This window comes from Aspergillus vadensis, assembly GCF_003184925.1.
Source record: "Aspergillus vadensis CBS 113365 unplaced genomic scaffold BO88scaffold_31, whole genome shotgun sequence".
Taxonomy (NCBI): domain Eukaryota; kingdom Fungi; phylum Ascomycota; class Eurotiomycetes; order Eurotiales; family Aspergillaceae; genus Aspergillus; species Aspergillus vadensis.
Window position 1 is genome coordinate 205,278 of NW_020292069.1, and position 15,821 is coordinate 221,098.

General features: G+C 49.8%; 8 protein-coding genes across 8 annotated transcripts; 5 read left to right on the forward strand and 3 right to left on the reverse strand.

Moving 5' to 3' along the window:
- Window positions 1–209: 209 nt before the first annotated feature.
- BO88DRAFT_458171 (lipase family protein) lies at window positions 210–1,248 on the forward strand (the record flags this gene model as incomplete). The annotated part of the gene is made up of 3 exons (XM_025711029.1): window positions 210–294; window positions 360–528; window positions 579–1,248. The coding sequence occupies 3 exons, from the start codon at window positions 210–212 to the stop codon at window positions 1,246–1,248; spliced, it is 924 nt and encodes a 307-aa protein (XP_025558137.1).
- Window positions 1,249–2,469: 1,221 nt separating this feature from the next.
- BO88DRAFT_447081 (putative isochorismatase family hydrolase) lies at window positions 2,470–3,435 on the reverse strand. The gene is made up of 3 exons (XM_025710334.1): window positions 3,301–3,435; window positions 2,982–3,250; window positions 2,470–2,895 (listed from the first exon to the last, which is right to left on the reverse strand). The coding sequence occupies exons 1-3, from the start codon at window positions 3,361–3,363 to the stop codon at window positions 2,598–2,600; spliced, it is 630 nt and encodes a 209-aa protein (XP_025558138.1). The 5' UTR covers window positions 3,364–3,435; the 3' UTR covers window positions 2,470–2,597.
- A 654-nt stretch (window positions 3,436–4,089) lies between these two features.
- BO88DRAFT_447082 (MIP transporter) lies at window positions 4,090–5,662 on the forward strand. The gene is made up of 5 exons (XM_025710335.1): window positions 4,090–4,373; window positions 4,441–4,998; window positions 5,072–5,142; window positions 5,199–5,317; window positions 5,375–5,662. The coding sequence occupies exons 1-4, from the start codon at window positions 4,109–4,111 to the stop codon at window positions 5,265–5,267; spliced, it is 963 nt and encodes a 320-aa protein (XP_025558139.1). The 5' UTR covers window positions 4,090–4,108; the 3' UTR covers window positions 5,268–5,317; window positions 5,375–5,662.
- A 1,874-nt stretch (window positions 5,663–7,536) lies between these two features.
- BO88DRAFT_474564 (uncharacterized protein) lies at window positions 7,537–8,287 on the forward strand (the record flags this gene model as incomplete). Its single annotated transcript, XM_025711828.1, has 2 exons — window positions 7,537–7,850; window positions 7,915–8,287. The coding sequence occupies 2 exons, from the start codon at window positions 7,537–7,539 to the stop codon at window positions 8,285–8,287; spliced, it is 687 nt and encodes a 228-aa protein (XP_025558140.1).
- Window positions 8,288–8,504: 217 nt separating this feature from the next.
- BO88DRAFT_408522 (monooxygenase) lies at window positions 8,505–11,057 on the reverse strand. Its single transcript, XM_025707728.1, has 6 exons — window positions 10,884–11,057; window positions 10,431–10,819; window positions 10,122–10,369; window positions 9,923–10,071; window positions 9,521–9,855; window positions 8,505–9,465 (listed from the first exon to the last, which is right to left on the reverse strand). The coding sequence occupies exons 1-6, from the start codon at window positions 10,891–10,893 to the stop codon at window positions 8,602–8,604; spliced, it is 1,995 nt and encodes a 664-aa protein (XP_025558141.1). The 5' UTR covers window positions 10,894–11,057; the 3' UTR covers window positions 8,505–8,601.
- A 674-nt stretch (window positions 11,058–11,731) lies between these two features.
- On the reverse strand, window positions 11,732–12,416 carry BO88DRAFT_408523 (uncharacterized protein). Its single transcript, XM_025707729.1, has 3 exons — window positions 12,381–12,416; window positions 12,304–12,323; window positions 11,732–12,224 (listed from the first exon to the last, which is right to left on the reverse strand). Exon 3 carries the CDS (start codon window positions 11,993–11,995, stop codon window positions 11,774–11,776), a length of 222 nt encoding a protein of 73 aa, XP_025558143.1. The 5' UTR covers window positions 11,996–12,224; window positions 12,304–12,323; window positions 12,381–12,416; the 3' UTR covers window positions 11,732–11,773.
- On the forward strand, window positions 11,732–13,479 carry BO88DRAFT_374671 (uncharacterized protein). The gene is made up of 5 exons (XM_025704310.1): window positions 11,732–12,224; window positions 12,304–12,323; window positions 12,381–12,488; window positions 12,544–12,932; window positions 12,991–13,479. Exons 1-5 carry the CDS (start codon window positions 12,020–12,022, stop codon window positions 13,415–13,417), a joined length of 1,149 nt encoding a protein of 382 aa, XP_025558142.1. The 5' UTR covers window positions 11,732–12,019; the 3' UTR covers window positions 13,418–13,479.
- A 1,289-nt stretch (window positions 13,480–14,768) lies between these two features.
- BO88DRAFT_429700 (uncharacterized protein) lies at window positions 14,769–15,720 on the forward strand (the record flags this gene model as incomplete). Its single annotated transcript, XM_025709180.1, has 2 exons — window positions 14,769–14,873; window positions 14,929–15,720. 2 exons carry the CDS (start codon window positions 14,769–14,771, stop codon window positions 15,718–15,720), a joined length of 897 nt encoding a protein of 298 aa, XP_025558144.1.
- Window positions 15,721–15,821: the final 101 nt, after the last annotated feature.

Genomic DNA, 15,821 nt, shown 5'->3' on the forward strand with positions numbered 1-15,821 from the left:
TCCCCTAGACTCGGCATTTCGGGGTTTGCTAGTAGTCCCACAGCTCGATCCGTACAGCTGAAGATAATGGATGTGATCGCCGATTTTACCTTCGTTTCATGTGATGGAAAAGCGTTGGGCAGAACAAAAACTTTTCACATCAAAGACATAAGTATGATCGACTTGCCCTGTGTAACAATGTCAATCATCTGCCCAGTATCATCATCACCATGCGCCTCCTCAAGTCCCTACTCGTGGCTGCATCCGCCATAGCCGGCTGCAATGCCCTCCCAGGCCGGGCTCTTCATAAAAGAGGTACCAATGCACATTCCATACAGTTCCATTCCTTGCCCCGACTGACCAATTCCCCGATACCTCAGACATCACCACCCAACAACTCGACACCTTCACCTTCTGGGTACAATACGCCGCAGCCTCCTACTGCGAACCCAACTATGCCGGCAAGGCAGGCCACAAAATAACCTGCTCGGCACAGAACTGCCCCGCAGTCGAAGCCTCCAACACAACCATCATCACCGACTTCTCCAAGTACATTCCCCTCCCTCCCTTCCACCAACACAACCCTAACCAACTCCTAGTACCACCCCCACCGACACATCCGGCTACCTAGCCGTCGACCACACGCACCGCGCCATCGTCCTCGCCTTCCGGGGCAGCTACTCGATCCGCAGCTGGCTAGCGGACTTCACCTTCATCTACACGGACCCCAACCTCTGCAGCGGGTGCGAAGCCGAGCTCGGATTCTGGAGTTCATGGACAAACGTCCGCAAGACCCTGACCCCCACGCTCAACAACACGGTATCTCAATACCCTGACTACGAACTCGTCATCGTGGGCCACTCCCTAGGAGCCGCCATCGCGACCCTCGCAGCAGCAGACATCCGCGAGTCTGACGGGCTTAACGCAACGCTGTACGCGTACGCATCGCCGCGCGTAGCGAACCCGAAGTTAGCGGAGTTCATTACGAATCAGAATAAGGGGGCGAATTACCGGTTCGCGCATACGGACGATCCGGTGCCCAGGGTGCCGTTGGAGGTCATGGGGTATGAGCATATTAGTCCTGAGTATTGGATTAGTTCGGGGAATAATCAGAGTGTGAGTACACAGGATGTGGTGGTGTTTCAGGATGGGGATGATAAGAGGGGGGATGTTGGATTTCCCAATCTGTTGCATTTCGAGGCCCATCTTTGGTATTTTGAGAAGTGGGAGGTTGATGCGTGTAAAGGGGAGGGGTTGCCTTGGAAATGATTGAATACGATGTAATGATTGGGAGCTGACGTGATGTTTGGGGAGGTGAGTGTGGTGATCAGGGGTTGTATAAAGTTTGTTGACATTGGTGGAGACGTATGTATACCTAATGTTGTGGATATAGTTTCGATATGTAATTATTTAATCTTAGTGAATATTTGCCAGGATAAAGTTAGAGTTTAGCTGCGATGGGAGGTGTCACATTCAGGATGCGGCTCACCTATTTCTCAATTAGCCCCGGGTAGCTGAGAGAAGTATTATCAACCTATATAGATATTCCACCTTTCCTTTCAAGATGTACCCAACTGAGATATACTGGCTGTAACGCTATACCTTATAGGAAGTGTACACATTTGCCTGATCGTCAACAAACCCGCCAAGTGTCACAAGTAAGTATCATATCCAGCCCTACAGGGAGCGCAAAGCATAGACGCCCTAAAGATGAATCGACATCAGTATGCTTATGTTCAGAATATACCCACGGTACCCATCCTGGGGTGGATTGCGGGCCAATTCCGTATTGAATTTCAAATGAGAGGATGGCAATTGTGGTGGTACCAGGGGATTGCTCTCAATATGGACCTGGATCGCAAGATAGTGGTTGCGAATTATGAATAGAATTGAGGAGAAGGGGCTGATTATGACTAGCTGGTGAGGTAACGAATACCATGGTAAATGGGTAGTGTCTAGTATGAGTATGGAATATCGACACTACGCTACATGTTTCAGTCAAAGTATTCTAAAAAATGCACACGATCGTACACATATCTATTGCAATGCCACCTACCGAAACTCCACCACAACCACCTCATACCACTCCACAAACCTTCCCATGGAGGATGCCGGCCAGTTTTAGACCCATACTGGAAGTAGCAACGGTGATGATTACGACGCGATCAGTTTCGGGAGGCAGATTGTCTGCAGTGAAGGTGGGCTTGGGAGGGAATAGTTAGGGCCAGATGCGTTTGCACATATGTATGGTGGCGGTGGAGCGGGAAATATATAAAGGTTGGAGGAAAGGGCACCGCTCTCAAAGCATCAAGCAAGAACTGGCTAGCTAGCCGGGTTACTAGTTGCTGGACTGCGTTGCGGTGGAGATGGCATCGCATACACATAATCAGTGGATTTTGCTAACCGTTAAGCTACATGAATGGCGTGAGGGCCAAGGCTGCAATGAAGGCCGTGCGCATGAATTTTAGGTGAGCCGAAAGGCAGCTCGTGCTTCGTAAGGCTGCATGCAGCTAGGTGCATACTGAATACCAGCATGGAATTAAGTGAGGCTATCAAGCAGTAGTAGATACATCCAGTTTCATCATAACATTGCGTAAGTAGAATAGAGAACTTCAAAATCACTCCTTGCCACTCTGAGCTGCTTGGTAACTCTGCATCACGCACCAATATCCAGGAATATGTTCGGTCCAGATAGCTCCAAAGCCCTCGATATCGCGCCGCCAATCGCGGTGAAGCTCCCCCGCAACTGCCGCCCAGTTCAGCAGTTGACAACCGGCTGCTACCATGCGTTTGTGCGCTGCCTCGCGCGTATGTTCTGCAAATGTGCCTGAGGCATCGGTCACTACGAAGACATCGTAGCCTTGCTCAATAAGGCTGAGGGCGGGGAAGGCCACGCAGATTTCAGTCAAGACGCCACTGTGCAAGTTAGCGGTTGCGTGTGACATTTGATGATATACATCCGTGGGTAAATCTGTGGGTAATGAAGTGAATGCTGGGCTCACCTAATCACAATCTGCTTTCGGCCGGTCTTCTTAATCTCATTCACAAAGTCCTCATTGTCCATTGCATTGATCTGTCCAGGACGGCGGATCAGGGGCGCATCCGGGAGGTAGTCGGTGATCTCCTTTACAATGGGTCCATTGGGACCAGTGTCGAACGAGGTGGTCAACACACTGGGAGACTTGTAATATTGAGCGACTTTGGCAAGGGCCATTACATTCCTCTGAAATTCATGTTGTTGAAAGTCGCGGACGAGATTGATAAGGCCTGACTGTAAAAGGTTCAGAACGGGTACAATCACACTTTGAGAGCGCGAAATACCTGGTGGTCCACGAACAGGAAGATGCATTTGTCAATGTCAAGTCGGGTATACTTGGCTGGCATGGTTGCTGTCAATTGAACTTATTGAAGTGTTACAGAAAGAATTGATGAAATTGATATATCTATGGTTGAGGCTTAAATGATTGCGATGCATTTGCGACGGACAATGTTGGCCTATAAATGTTGAATCGGAAAAGCTAGTGGAAAAGCTAATCGCCTCTTCAACGTCACCACGCATCATTGATATATTCTGTGTAACAGACAGACTTTGTCTGGGCGATGCCTCGACCAATTTCAGATCGGTGCGCCCGATTAGCTCATCATTCCTCAGCATTAGAAGTCCGGGGGGACGGGGGGAGAAGAACCCCAGCGGGAGCTGAGGTCAACTCGATCACAGTCAAGCTAATCAGATGAAGCTGTCGGCTACTGCCGACCCGGGGATACCGTAATATAGCAGTTTTTAACTTTGCCTAATGTTGGTTGGAGATCGGAGACTGCTCGAGATCGCTCATGCCGAGAGGCGCAGCGACGAGCAACTGTAGATCAACCAGGAACGTGTTAGCAATAGATCGCCACTCCATTTGTCTCACCAAAATCCGCACTGAAAATGCAGCGTTTAGTACGCGATTATTCAGGGTTACGAGATCGGGGAGGAAACTCGGCAGGTGTGCGTACCATGGAAACGAGTGTGCGGAAGACTCGGTGATGTAATTGACCCAAGCAACGCCTTACAATATATTCACGGCAGTAAGAACTTCGTGGACGAAGCCCACAAACTCAGCAAGTATGGTGAAATTCTCAATTGACAATGGCAGGCCTACTATTTCGTTCCCAGAACGACATTGACCCCAGCGTCAACGTCCAACATCTATCAAGCAAGCCCCATGTGCCGCCGTTCGTCGGCCGCATAGGCGGCAATCAGGGCATTGTCCTCGATCGCGCCGATCCGGATAATGCCGAATATCTGCGTAAAGTTCCAGATGCTGCTCCATTAATGAGTGCACGAGATGCCTTTAATGTGCGCGGGTTCACCGACCTTAACCTCTGGCGATTTGCGGTGGTGGAATGCGTTGGTATCACCCTCCCGGACATATCTGCTATCTTACAAGGAAATATAATAACCCTCTGTGATGCACTCAGGGACCATGATGTTAAGCTTCATTACTGCTTGGTCGGCAGCTACTCCCGCTAATGTTGCCCCCCCTACTCCCACCACACCAGCCGGGATCTTTGCTACAACAGCCTTTCTCGGCCCTCTTGTCGGCGCCTTTACCAATTGGGCACTACTGACCCTCTTCATTTTCTCCTTCTCGGCAGTCAGTGGAAGTCATCTCAATCCGACCATAACGCTAGCCACATTCTTTGCGCGGCTTATTTCCTTGCCACGTATGGTTCTCTACCTGGCCGGCCAAATCCTCGGCGGAGCTCTGGCCGGGTGGATATTGCAGTCAGCGTTCGGATCCGGACAGTATTCTGTCGGTGGGTGTGTAGTTGATACTGCCCTAGTGCCGGTCCGAGAAGCCTTTGTGCTGGAGTTCATCTGCTGCCTCATACTGATCTTCCTGTCATTTGGTGTTGGGTTAGATCCCAGACAGGTTAGAGTGTACGGGGCTGCGTTGTCCCCATGGTTAGTAGGAATGGTGTTGGGGGTAGTAAGCTTGGGATCCTCGTATACGCGGGAAGGCTATGGTGGTGCATGTATGATTTTCCCATATTCAATTTGCAGTATAGCAAACTGTTGAAGTATTCTGGAGCTAATCCACATGAACAGCACTAAATCCGGCAAGATGCTTTGGTGTATATGTGGGATCATCCTTTCCTGGGTACCATTGGATTCACTGGGTGAGTGCGCCATTGGAGAGGGTCTATCCTGAAAGCATATTGAGTTACCCATGCAGATTGGTCCTCTTGCTGCCGCTATCGGACACGGCCTAATCTACTACCTGGTGCCACCATGGAAAGCATGACCAAGCATTACCCTGCTGTTGACACGACAATATCTTATCGCAAAGGTGTAGTAAGTTGGTAGATCACATGGAACGTCGCAGTTCATATCGCTGATTTAAGATAAAAGGAACTGCGTCCGATAGTGATGGAACATGGCTCAAGTCCTTTCATCCGCGCTTTTGGTGAGTGGCATTCTGACGCCACTTAAGGTTGCTAGCTCAGTTGAGTAGGCTCAATTGTCGATAGCCAGCAAAGCAGGATGCGTCGTTGACCAGAGGCGGAATCGGTTTACTGTAACCCAAGATGCATCACTTTCCGACTGGTCTATGGGTGATGTTATCATATTAAGGCATAGCTCTCGACCAATGAGCTCTGTTTAGCCGAGAAATCAAACTGCGCCACCGTTTGAACTGTCCACATTCTTATTGGGGGAAAAATTAGAATAACTTCCGTTTTCCAGCAAATGTACGCATTTAGTCTCCGGGAGAAGCTAGATGATGTGGCACGTGGCCGAGTGGAAGGAAATCATTTCCGTCTGCTCTAGAACAAATGATAGGGCCGATTAGAACCGCTTCACCTACACTAGTGCTTTCGAAACTGGTGTTTGGTACTGCGACAGATTGGCTTCTCATGCATCCACAGGTCGCGAAATTATCTTATGGCATCTTTCGAACAGATCCACGACCGGTGAGACCTTCACCGTCAGCCCGTACTGGATGGACTCATTGATGCAACTAGGCAGCTTCGCTCTCAACGGACACGACAATGCTCCGGAGGACACAGCATACATCTGCACAGGCTGGTGGTAACTCCGGGCCCCGGCTGACCTGTCGCCCGATCAGGAGTATACCAGCTACGTGCACGTGCAAGAGATAGAGCCAGAAAGCGGATTACACATTGGCGAGGTGTATTCCTTGTCTGATGGACAGATTGTAGGAAGATGCACCGGACTCCGATTCTAGCAGCTTCCGAGACCTGAATTGTGTGAGCTTCTCACTACGGGTACCAGCCGGGGTGTTGCAAAGGGGCCTGCTTCGAGCACTGAAGCTGAAGCTCCGTCGTACACCGAACCTCAGATTATCAAGACTAAAGCGGTGCCGTTTCTTCGGCTGTTATGATGTTTTAGAGGGCGTCCGTAGGACATATATTTATGGCAGCTTGATGTACGCTAGCACTTGCTTGGCCGGAAGGATTAGCATGTATCTCTTAGCACACTCTTCATTCAGCATAGTAGTAGACGAATGAAATATGATAATTGAATTATCCTCACCCTCACATGATATGAAGAAACAAGCAAACCAACCAGAAACTCCACAGCTGCGCCAACAGGGATACGACTTTGTCAAAGATAGTCAGTCATGCAGCCCCAGCAGAGATAGCAGCATCAAAAGGCATTACTATCTACGAGAAGCACAATAGCAGAGTCAAACACGCAGGTAGACTCAGATAGACACCATGTGGTCATCGATTCTGCCAGTTCCCTCAAAGGCGGTACGAAAACCAACAGAATCCAGAGTCATTTTTTCGGAGCTGTATAAGAATATATCCGCCCATATCCGCTTATATCCGCGCTTTTCTTTGCGAGGTCGATCGAGTTCTGCCGGTCAAAGCGGTCAGCCGAGCGGTCAAAAGTCAGCTTTTCTGCCATATCAGCTCAGATTCTGCCGTCTCGGCGGTCAACCGGGCGGTAAGAAAATGAACAGAATGCTGATGAGTTCTTCGAAACTTGGATAAAATTATATCCGCTTGTATCCGCTTATTTCCGTACTTTTCTTTGCGAGGTCGAAAGAGTTCTGCCGCTTGGGGCGGTCGGTGGAGCGGTCGAAGTGGGCAGTATGTGAGCAGCGACTATCTTTGGAGAGATACTTGATGGATTAGGATGATCAGCCTTGAACTAAGCGCCCACTAACGAGACGGCAGGCTATGATTCTCGGATGGAAATGCCCAGGCATTTGATTAACATCAAGAGCCAGAAAACTATTGGTATCACGAGTACCTCCTAAGCGCCTCCCTCTGCCTGTCCCAACCACGCATAGTAATCATCCTAGTTAGTCCGCTCATCATCCACCTATCAACACAGTACTCCCTCCCAATCCCCCAGTCTTATAAGCGCCGACCACCGGTTCCACGACCCTAGCACATCACCAGCTGTAGACGCTCTCGAGCCTTGAGCGGTCGACTATGAACTACTCAAATTACTTATATATTTTCGCCATTTTCATCCTGCAATTTTTTCATTCCAATACTACTACCAACCCCTCCTATACTATTAGTAAAGCACCTTTCAAGATGTTTCCACCAATAGTCCTCACCCCCTCTCCGATGCGCGTTCTCGTGCAAACCCTAACCCATCTCGTCCCCTCAGACAACCTCATTGCAAATGGCGAGCCGTACGGTGATAAGGTTTTCTCCATGCTGGACCGAACCTGTAACCATGTCTGGGATTATCCCTTCGAGCCAGGCCTGCAACGCTGGTACTCCTACGGCGATGACTTCGGGTACAACAACCGGGTGTGTTTCTTTTTATTGGATTATGGGGACGCCCCGGATGGGAAGGACGAGGAAGTGCCGATTCAGTGCTTGACGTGGGATGGAGAGAAGTTGTAAGCTCCAAGCGCCTAATCTAAGGCAGAAATGTCAGCGGCAAGATAAGTAACTCCAATCCAGCATTCATAAGCCAGATCTGCTCGAAAGCGAAGATGTACAAGCCGAACTGAAGGACATCCCATTCACACCGGGCCCATCCGACCGCGGGAAGATACCGCCGATGCGGGATATTGTCCGGAGAAGGCTGCGGAAAGCGCAATTCTTGTCAAGACGTGAGCTGGATTATATGGCAGAGCACCTGGAGGATCAGGATTGGTTGCAGAGAAAGTTGAAGCCGAGGTTTTGGGCGAATTTCCTGGAGCAGATGGAGAGGAGGGGAAAGCAGAATGAGGATGAGAGGGAAGGGAAGAATTTTCTGGAGAAAGAAGAGGAGGAGGCCAAGAAGGGTGAAGAAGATGAAGTTGAAGGACAGGTGCAGTCAGGATATGTATGATTTAGTAAACGTTGAACGGTGTCGGGCCGGGCTATATCGCGGAGCATCAAGGACATCGTCCTGCATGCGGGGATGAATGGTCTGCCAGAGAAGGATATCCGCACTCAGATAATACGGCATCTCATCGTTGTATGGGTCTTTCGCTGGTTTTAATGACAATCATCTGTGAAAGTTTGTTGTGGCGACTAGCTGAATGATGCAGGCGCGACATAAAAAAGTATGAATGTATATATCACTATCATAATGAAACCAGATTAACTGAATATATTTACGTATGGAGTCCGTAACCCCGTAAAGCCGAACAAAGATAGGAATCACAGCGAAGCCTTCACGTCCGCAGTTTCCACCGCAGCGGTATGCCGATAAGCTGGTGGAAGAATTCCTTCCAAGGCTGCTTTAATCTGTAGCGCGAGTGTGCGCGAGTGCCATCTGTGCTGCTGCGTGTACCCGCCCATAATCCAGATGTTGTCAATATTCAAATGTCGCTTCCACATGCCACGAATTTCGCCCTCCTCATCAAGACCCCATGTCGCATCCAAGCGCGAGGCAATGTCTCGAGACCTGAGGATTTGTTTCTCGCTCCCGTTAGGATCAGCTTCACCTGCCGACTCATTGGTGCTCGACTCCTCGCCAAGAATCTCCGTGGCTGTTGTTACAATATTGGAATCGGAGAAACCAGTACACCAAACAATAGCATCCGCATCAACACAACTACCGTCGGAGAACCGAAGACCTGATTTCGTATAAGCCACAGGTTCGACCCCGGCTTTTACGTTAACCCTTCTCTCCTCAATCAGTTTTGTGCCACCGACATCGACATAATGTCCACCCGCACGCTCGAGCAGGTTATGCATCAATGCGCAGTCTGGGTTTCGGCTATCTAGGACGGGGAAGCCAGCTGCCTCAAGTGCAGCGTATCGCTGCGGTTCGTTCGCAGCGAGCATGGCAAACAAACCACGGGCTAGCTGTCCATCCACGACTGCAGGCAACGATAGTAGAAGTTTATCGGCCGCATCAACGCCACCATCATACGCACCGAGACTGTTCTTATCACAGACATACTCGAGCGGCACAATATAAGTAGGGGACCTAACGACCATTGTCGCATCAAGGCCCGCTTTGTGGCAGTCGACAAGGACATCGAATGCTGTATTTGCAGAGCCAATGACCATTACAGACTTGTACGATTAGCGTCGCTTGGGATTCTTTTGAAGATTTCGGAAACAGACATACCTTTGCTCCCTGCTCTCGCAGTAGCTTGGCATTCTTGTAGTCGGCCGAGTGAACACTGATGCCCTTGTACAGTTGAGGCTCTGCGATTTGTGGCATGTTAGGCTTTTGAGAGCCAAATCCCGTTGCCATGACGAGGTGCTTTGAAGTGGCCTTGCGCTGGCCTGCAGGTGACGCGAAAGTAACATGCCACTTTTGAGCGACCTCATCATACTCCGTCGACAGGACTTTGACGGAGTGGATAGTATTCAAATGAAATGTCTCCACATAACGACGGACTTGTGAAGCCAGGTCCTGGCGCGTAAGCAGGTGAGGAGTCTGAAGCTCTTTGTCATAGCCTGCTTGGGTTAACGCATTGCTCTTGTATATGGATCAGGTAAGGAGAAGTGATCAGAGATGACTAACACATATACGGAAGCTCACAGAATGCTGTGGGGATGTGGAACTTCATGCAGTCATATCGAAGGGCCCAATTGTCACCAGGGCAAGGGTTGCGGTCGACTATAACGCTCTCAACTCCCAGAGCCTTCAGACGTGCGGAGAGAGCAACGCCGCTAAATATGTTTAGCGAATAATCAAAAAGCTGCCAGGAACCGAGTCTTACGCATTTCCTGCACCGATAATAAAAACATCGGTTTCGAAATCCATCGATTCATTCAGTTTCCTCCCGGGGAGCTGTAGTAGGTTTTCATCCTCTGGTTGCACATCCAAGCTCTCGAGTCTAGTGCTCAAGATCCAGATCTTCCAGGCGATCCTTTGCTCGTCATTTACAACAGGCAGTAGCAACATCTTACCGCGACAGAGACCCGAAGGCGATTGTGTCTTAAAAACGAGCGGACAATCGATGAATTGCTGAACGAGGAGATACATGATCAGTGATTGTCGCAAATAAGTGAACCAGATAGACTCCTACCAGAACCGGTGTGGCCGGAAGAAACACGGCAGCTCCGTCAACCTCAACACCACCGAAAACATTCCTTAGATTTGCTGTCTCCAGCAGACTTGCAGCAATAGTACGAGGAGTGCTGAATGTGCGCAGGTGCCATGTCAGAGCCAATTGATCCTTCCAGTATGCTTGGTCTGCATAGAAGCAACCTTCCAAGGCTTTCATATCGCCAGTGGCCAATGCATTATTCAAAGTGTCTAACACGCCGCGTGCTTGGATTGTTGCTTCGTCACCAACCATGGCCGACGGATCGATCAGATCTAGGGGCAGAGTCGGGAGAGGGTTTTGGTTCATCATGCGGCGCAAGTCCGCACGCTGTGGGTACTCATCCCGAACGGGAGGCTGTGCTGTGCTGTCTGAGCCAACCGTGCTGTTAGTCCTGTGCGCCATGGAGTTGGAGTTTTATATCTCAAGACTCACTATGGGTCATGACTTCGTTGGGGTGGTAGGGAATGAACTGTCGCACAAGACTGGGAACCCCGCGGGGACCGAGAGCATTTATGGAACGACATGCTGCATGGAAAGTGGAGACGGCCCAACGGCGTGGGAGTTTAACTAGGATAGAACAAGGAGACTTTCGACGAAGCCACAGACTGGCGGAGGGGATATCGGTAAAGTCTTGATCAAGCTAATCTACACATAATAAAAAACAGAATAGATATGACGGGAACAAGGGGCCAATGCAGCCATCACTCCTTCCAGTTAGCGAAGGTCGGGGTTCAACAGGGTCATTTCGGACGGCTTGCGCAGTCAAAAACGAGGCTGTCAGAAAGGATCCAAGCCACCTGGGACCTGTCAAACTATTACTGCGAGTCTGTGGTCTCGACGGCCCGTTTCCGGTATGTTAGCGTCCTGCCAACGACAGCGGACTCTTGTCTTAGTCGTCTATGCTCTAGTCGCAGTTTAGTCGGCTCCACAGCGGCAGGGTTCCGGTGCAAGGCGAGCCCATCGCTTGTCCTGGTGTCCCACTGCACCTACTCTATTAGATTAAGTGTCACGCCGTTCCTGTCACTATTCCAGAAAGCGACAAGCTGTGATCCTTTCATCTCCACAGGGCGTCGTGTGCCGCAAACTGAGAGGCCGTGATCAACAGGCCAGGTCATTCACACGACCAGCTGGTACGCAACATTGAGTATCTTATTCAAACTCTGAGCAAGGCATCTGGGCTAGATTACTCGTTTATGAAAATCTAACGTACTCCGAACCCTCCAGCCTACATGCAGTATAAGCATGCATCCTATATCGCCCTAAAATAACGTAGCTACCAAGTGCGCTAAGCGCGACCATCCCGAAAAAGGGCATCGTCAAAATCAGTCCACGGCCCATGCGAATGGTGTGTGTGCGCCTTGCATTAGTAGCAGGCACCAAGTTGCGGCACCCCCTGAGCGGTCCATAATCGCAAAAATTGGGCCTATCACACTGACGATCAAACAGTTCACGCGTGAATATATGCGCAGTGACATTTGAAGCCTCGACACCCCACAACCATTAAGTTTTCTCTCGGATTTCGAACATGCCTGAAGTTGTGCCATTGTTGAAAACCTGTCTTGCGCGAGATGTCACCAGAAGCACTGGCGACTCTCCTCGATGAGCCAGCTCTGGCAGCTCCGTCCGGTGTTACCGCAAATTTTGACAACCCACCGAATAGCAATACGCTGGCTTGGGTGGTAACGACTTTCTGTACCGTGGTACTCACAATATGCTTTCTCTTACGAATCTTTGCTCGATTATGGTTGGATAGAAGGGTTGGTATCGAGGAAGGTGAGTGATGCTTTCACACCCTTCACCTTCTATTGCTCACTGAAAGAGCGAGACTAACCAAAATCCCCTGTTCCAATAGTGCTGATGATTGGTGCATATGTATTGCTTGACACTGGTTCCTTTACTAGCTTGTACTTAATCTAATGTTCCATCTAGGGCGCCTATTGGGGTACAGCTTACGCAGGGTATGCCTTGATCTACACCCCAGGGTATTACGTTCATACGTGGAATCTACACAACAAAGACCTCATAAGGCCTCTTTATGTACGTTGACCCGCCTGCAGGCAAACGGCATTGCGGTTGACCATTAATTTGCCAGTTGATTCTCATCTACGGATGCTGTTACTCGGCTGTCCTGCCTCTCATCAAGACTGCAATCCTACTAGATTGGTGCAGAATTTTCGTCCCTCTCAACCGCACAAGGAACGCCTTCTGGTGGGGATGTGCCTCCGTGATAACACTGCAGTGTGTATGGGGTGTGCTGTGCATCCTTTTATTAAACATGCAATGCAGGCCCCACGAAGCTATCTGGAAGTTCTATCTTCCAAGTAAATGCTACTCCCTTCCGGACGTGATGCTCACCTCTGCCAGTGTCCAGGTCGCCTCAGATATCACCATGTTCTTTCTCCCACAGCGAATTATCTGGCGTCTTCAAATGAATTGGCAAAAGAAAATTGGAGTCTCAATCATTTTCGGCGTCGGTATACTGTGCGTTTTTCAGATTACTACTTGACAATGAAATCCAACTAACATCATCCTCTACCAGCGCCTCCGTCGCCGCATGCTTCCGCCTCTCCCACACCGTCGCCTTCGCCAACACAACCGATACCATGTACCTCATCGGCCCACTACTATTCTGGGCCTGCGGAGAAATGACCTGCGGTTTCTTCATTCTCAGTGTACCCTGCCTGTCGAAACTCATCATTGAATCAGGACTGCCGCGTAGTGTGAAGCAATCTCTCGGCTTTGGCTCCAAGCCCAGCGAACCATCATACGAGGACTCGGAGCAACCACATCGCTCAGGGCAGTCTGATGCATTGCGCTCACATCCTATGAGGCCGTGGCTGAAGGGCACAGATACAATCTGGTCTAAAATTGGCGATGAAGATCATGACCATAATGCCCTGAGAAATTCGGGAAAGTCGGAGTCTCAGACAAGTCTCCATAGAGCACAAGCTGATGGTCGGAATTGATCCGGGCTTGCTTAGCGCGGTATTAGAGTTAGGAGTTTCAAGGAAAGCTTGGTTATACATAGAATTGGATATGGAAATATACTTGCGACATACTTAGAGAATAGAGTTACTCACATTATTTGGGATTATGAGCCATAACAGTTAATGGAACCTGTCATATCTCGGAGCGTTGCAGTCGCAGTGGAAAACCATTTAAGGTCTTTGGCGAAATAGAGGTACGCCGGACTGAGCGGGTAAGGCTGAGCCACACGCCTCATCGTTAGTTCTCCCCCCTCGGCGCCCCCCTTTTTTTTTTACAGGTACAAATTAAATCTGTGCCATGTGGAAACTTAGATTATGAACTTCATAGAGTGGCTGGAATCTTCAGCAAACCAATTGTCGACGCAACCGAGTGCAACAGGGAAATACTACCTCGCGATGCATGAAATATATTTCAACGGTCACGAGGTACCCTATCTCGAGTTGATACATTCGAAAGCCAGGAAAACCTTTTCCGTTAATAGTAACTAAATAAACCATTACTTCTATCCTGTCTCGATCCTCTGAATCACACCCTAACCCCCCAAAACAACATCCCTAATGGCCTCGGATCCTTCTCCATCATCCCGGCAAACCAACTTCCCTCCCTCAACAGGAAGGATCGCTGGCGTAGAAGCAGGCGGTAATGTTTGGCAGCATGGTTCTGAAAACGTATAGTCCAATCTTTCTTTTTCATTCCGACGAGGCACCTGGCCCTTAATTCACTGATGATTCTGACTCCACCTACACGTGGTAACACTCAGTTCATTCTCCGGATAAAGGGACATCTATCAAGAGATACACTGTTCCGACTTGCTGCTGATTAGCGCTAGGGTCTCGCGAAGTGGTCCAAGGAAGACAGGTGCCTCAACCCTTGCCTTGATGACTGCAATCGGACACACACAACTTCTCCACATATTGCTTCCTATAATCACTCATATTCAACGAGTCTGGGGTGTGTTCAGTTGTCGGCTACAAAGTGTGTCAGCCACTCAACAGACCCTGACTCTCGAAGTTGCTTCTTCTAGAATGTAACACGAGCCTTCCCTTCCAACATTATTTATTGTCACCCATTTCGAGGTACAATATCATAGCGCAGACACTACCTCGGGCAGAATTTGCGATTCAGTTCTTACAGACTGACATCGATTCATACCTGGCGAGGTATATCACGATAGGTTCTTGTGCGCTATATCTTACTCTTCGCGGACCCTTCTCTGACCCTTCTCTGACCCTTCTCTGACCCTTCTTTGACCATCCTCTGACCATCTTCTGACTCTCTCCTGACTGTTCTCGACTCTTCTCGTGCCGTACGAAGCTGAATCTGGCCCCAATGAGAAGGATCAAAGTTGCACTCGATAGTTTGAAAGCTAGAAGGTGTGGCTCCACGCGGCATCTTCCCGGAAATCGTCCTCTATGTCGTCAATTCGCAGCCAAAGTCACGCCAGGCATACCTTCCGTGACGGCTCGTGAGATGCTCGACTGACTCCCAGCGTCGTTCCCATGTGGGGGACATCCACCATCATCTCCGAACCAGCGGCATTCTGAAGATACGCCTCCAGTTTCCCGATGACGACAGCCAATACCTGGAGCGCATAATACTTAACCTTTGCGCTCATCACGGACATGGGCCTCCTACACGCCACAGCGCTTCCCGAGGCTGGTTCTGGGATGTTCGCCCCAGCTCTGCTGGCCTGCAGACACGAGTTCCTCTCGCACGATCAGAAACCATGCATGAGTTTCAGTGGCACACTGACTGTAGCTACGAGAGCGCACCCCCGAAATACTTTGCGCTTCAGGTTCTGCAGCCTGATCGCTACGGTGGGGGTACCCTGTCCCTCATGACGATTGCCAAGCTCGCGCATTACCTGTCCCCGGCTGTACAGAAAGCTCTATTCGAACCGGAGTTCAAAATCAAGATTCCTCCTGAATTTTCTAAACAGCCTTATAAACAGCACATAATGGGGAGCATCCTTGGATTGGACAAGATGGATAAATCGCTGGTAATGAGGTTCCGGGAAGACCTGATAGAGCCCATGAACCCCAGGGCTGCGGCAGCATATGAGGAGCTGAAGCATGCGTTGAATGAGCTGGCAAAAAGTCCTCAGTCCATGTTACACCTGACAGGGACGGACTTACCCGAACAGTCAATTGTCATACTGGACAACCATAAGTGGCTCCATGGGCGGGATGCCATCAAGGATCCTGCCAGGCATTTGCGTCGAGTACGATGGAATGCAATGCCGTTCCCTTCCGTCGGTCAGGGTGGCACGGCGGGCTCTTAGGAAGGGCGGCCTAAGTCTCGTATAGGAAGTTTGGGAATGTACTTACTCGATTTAATCATCAACAAGTTGTGCCTCTGCTTCCGCTGTTCAACGTCCACGAG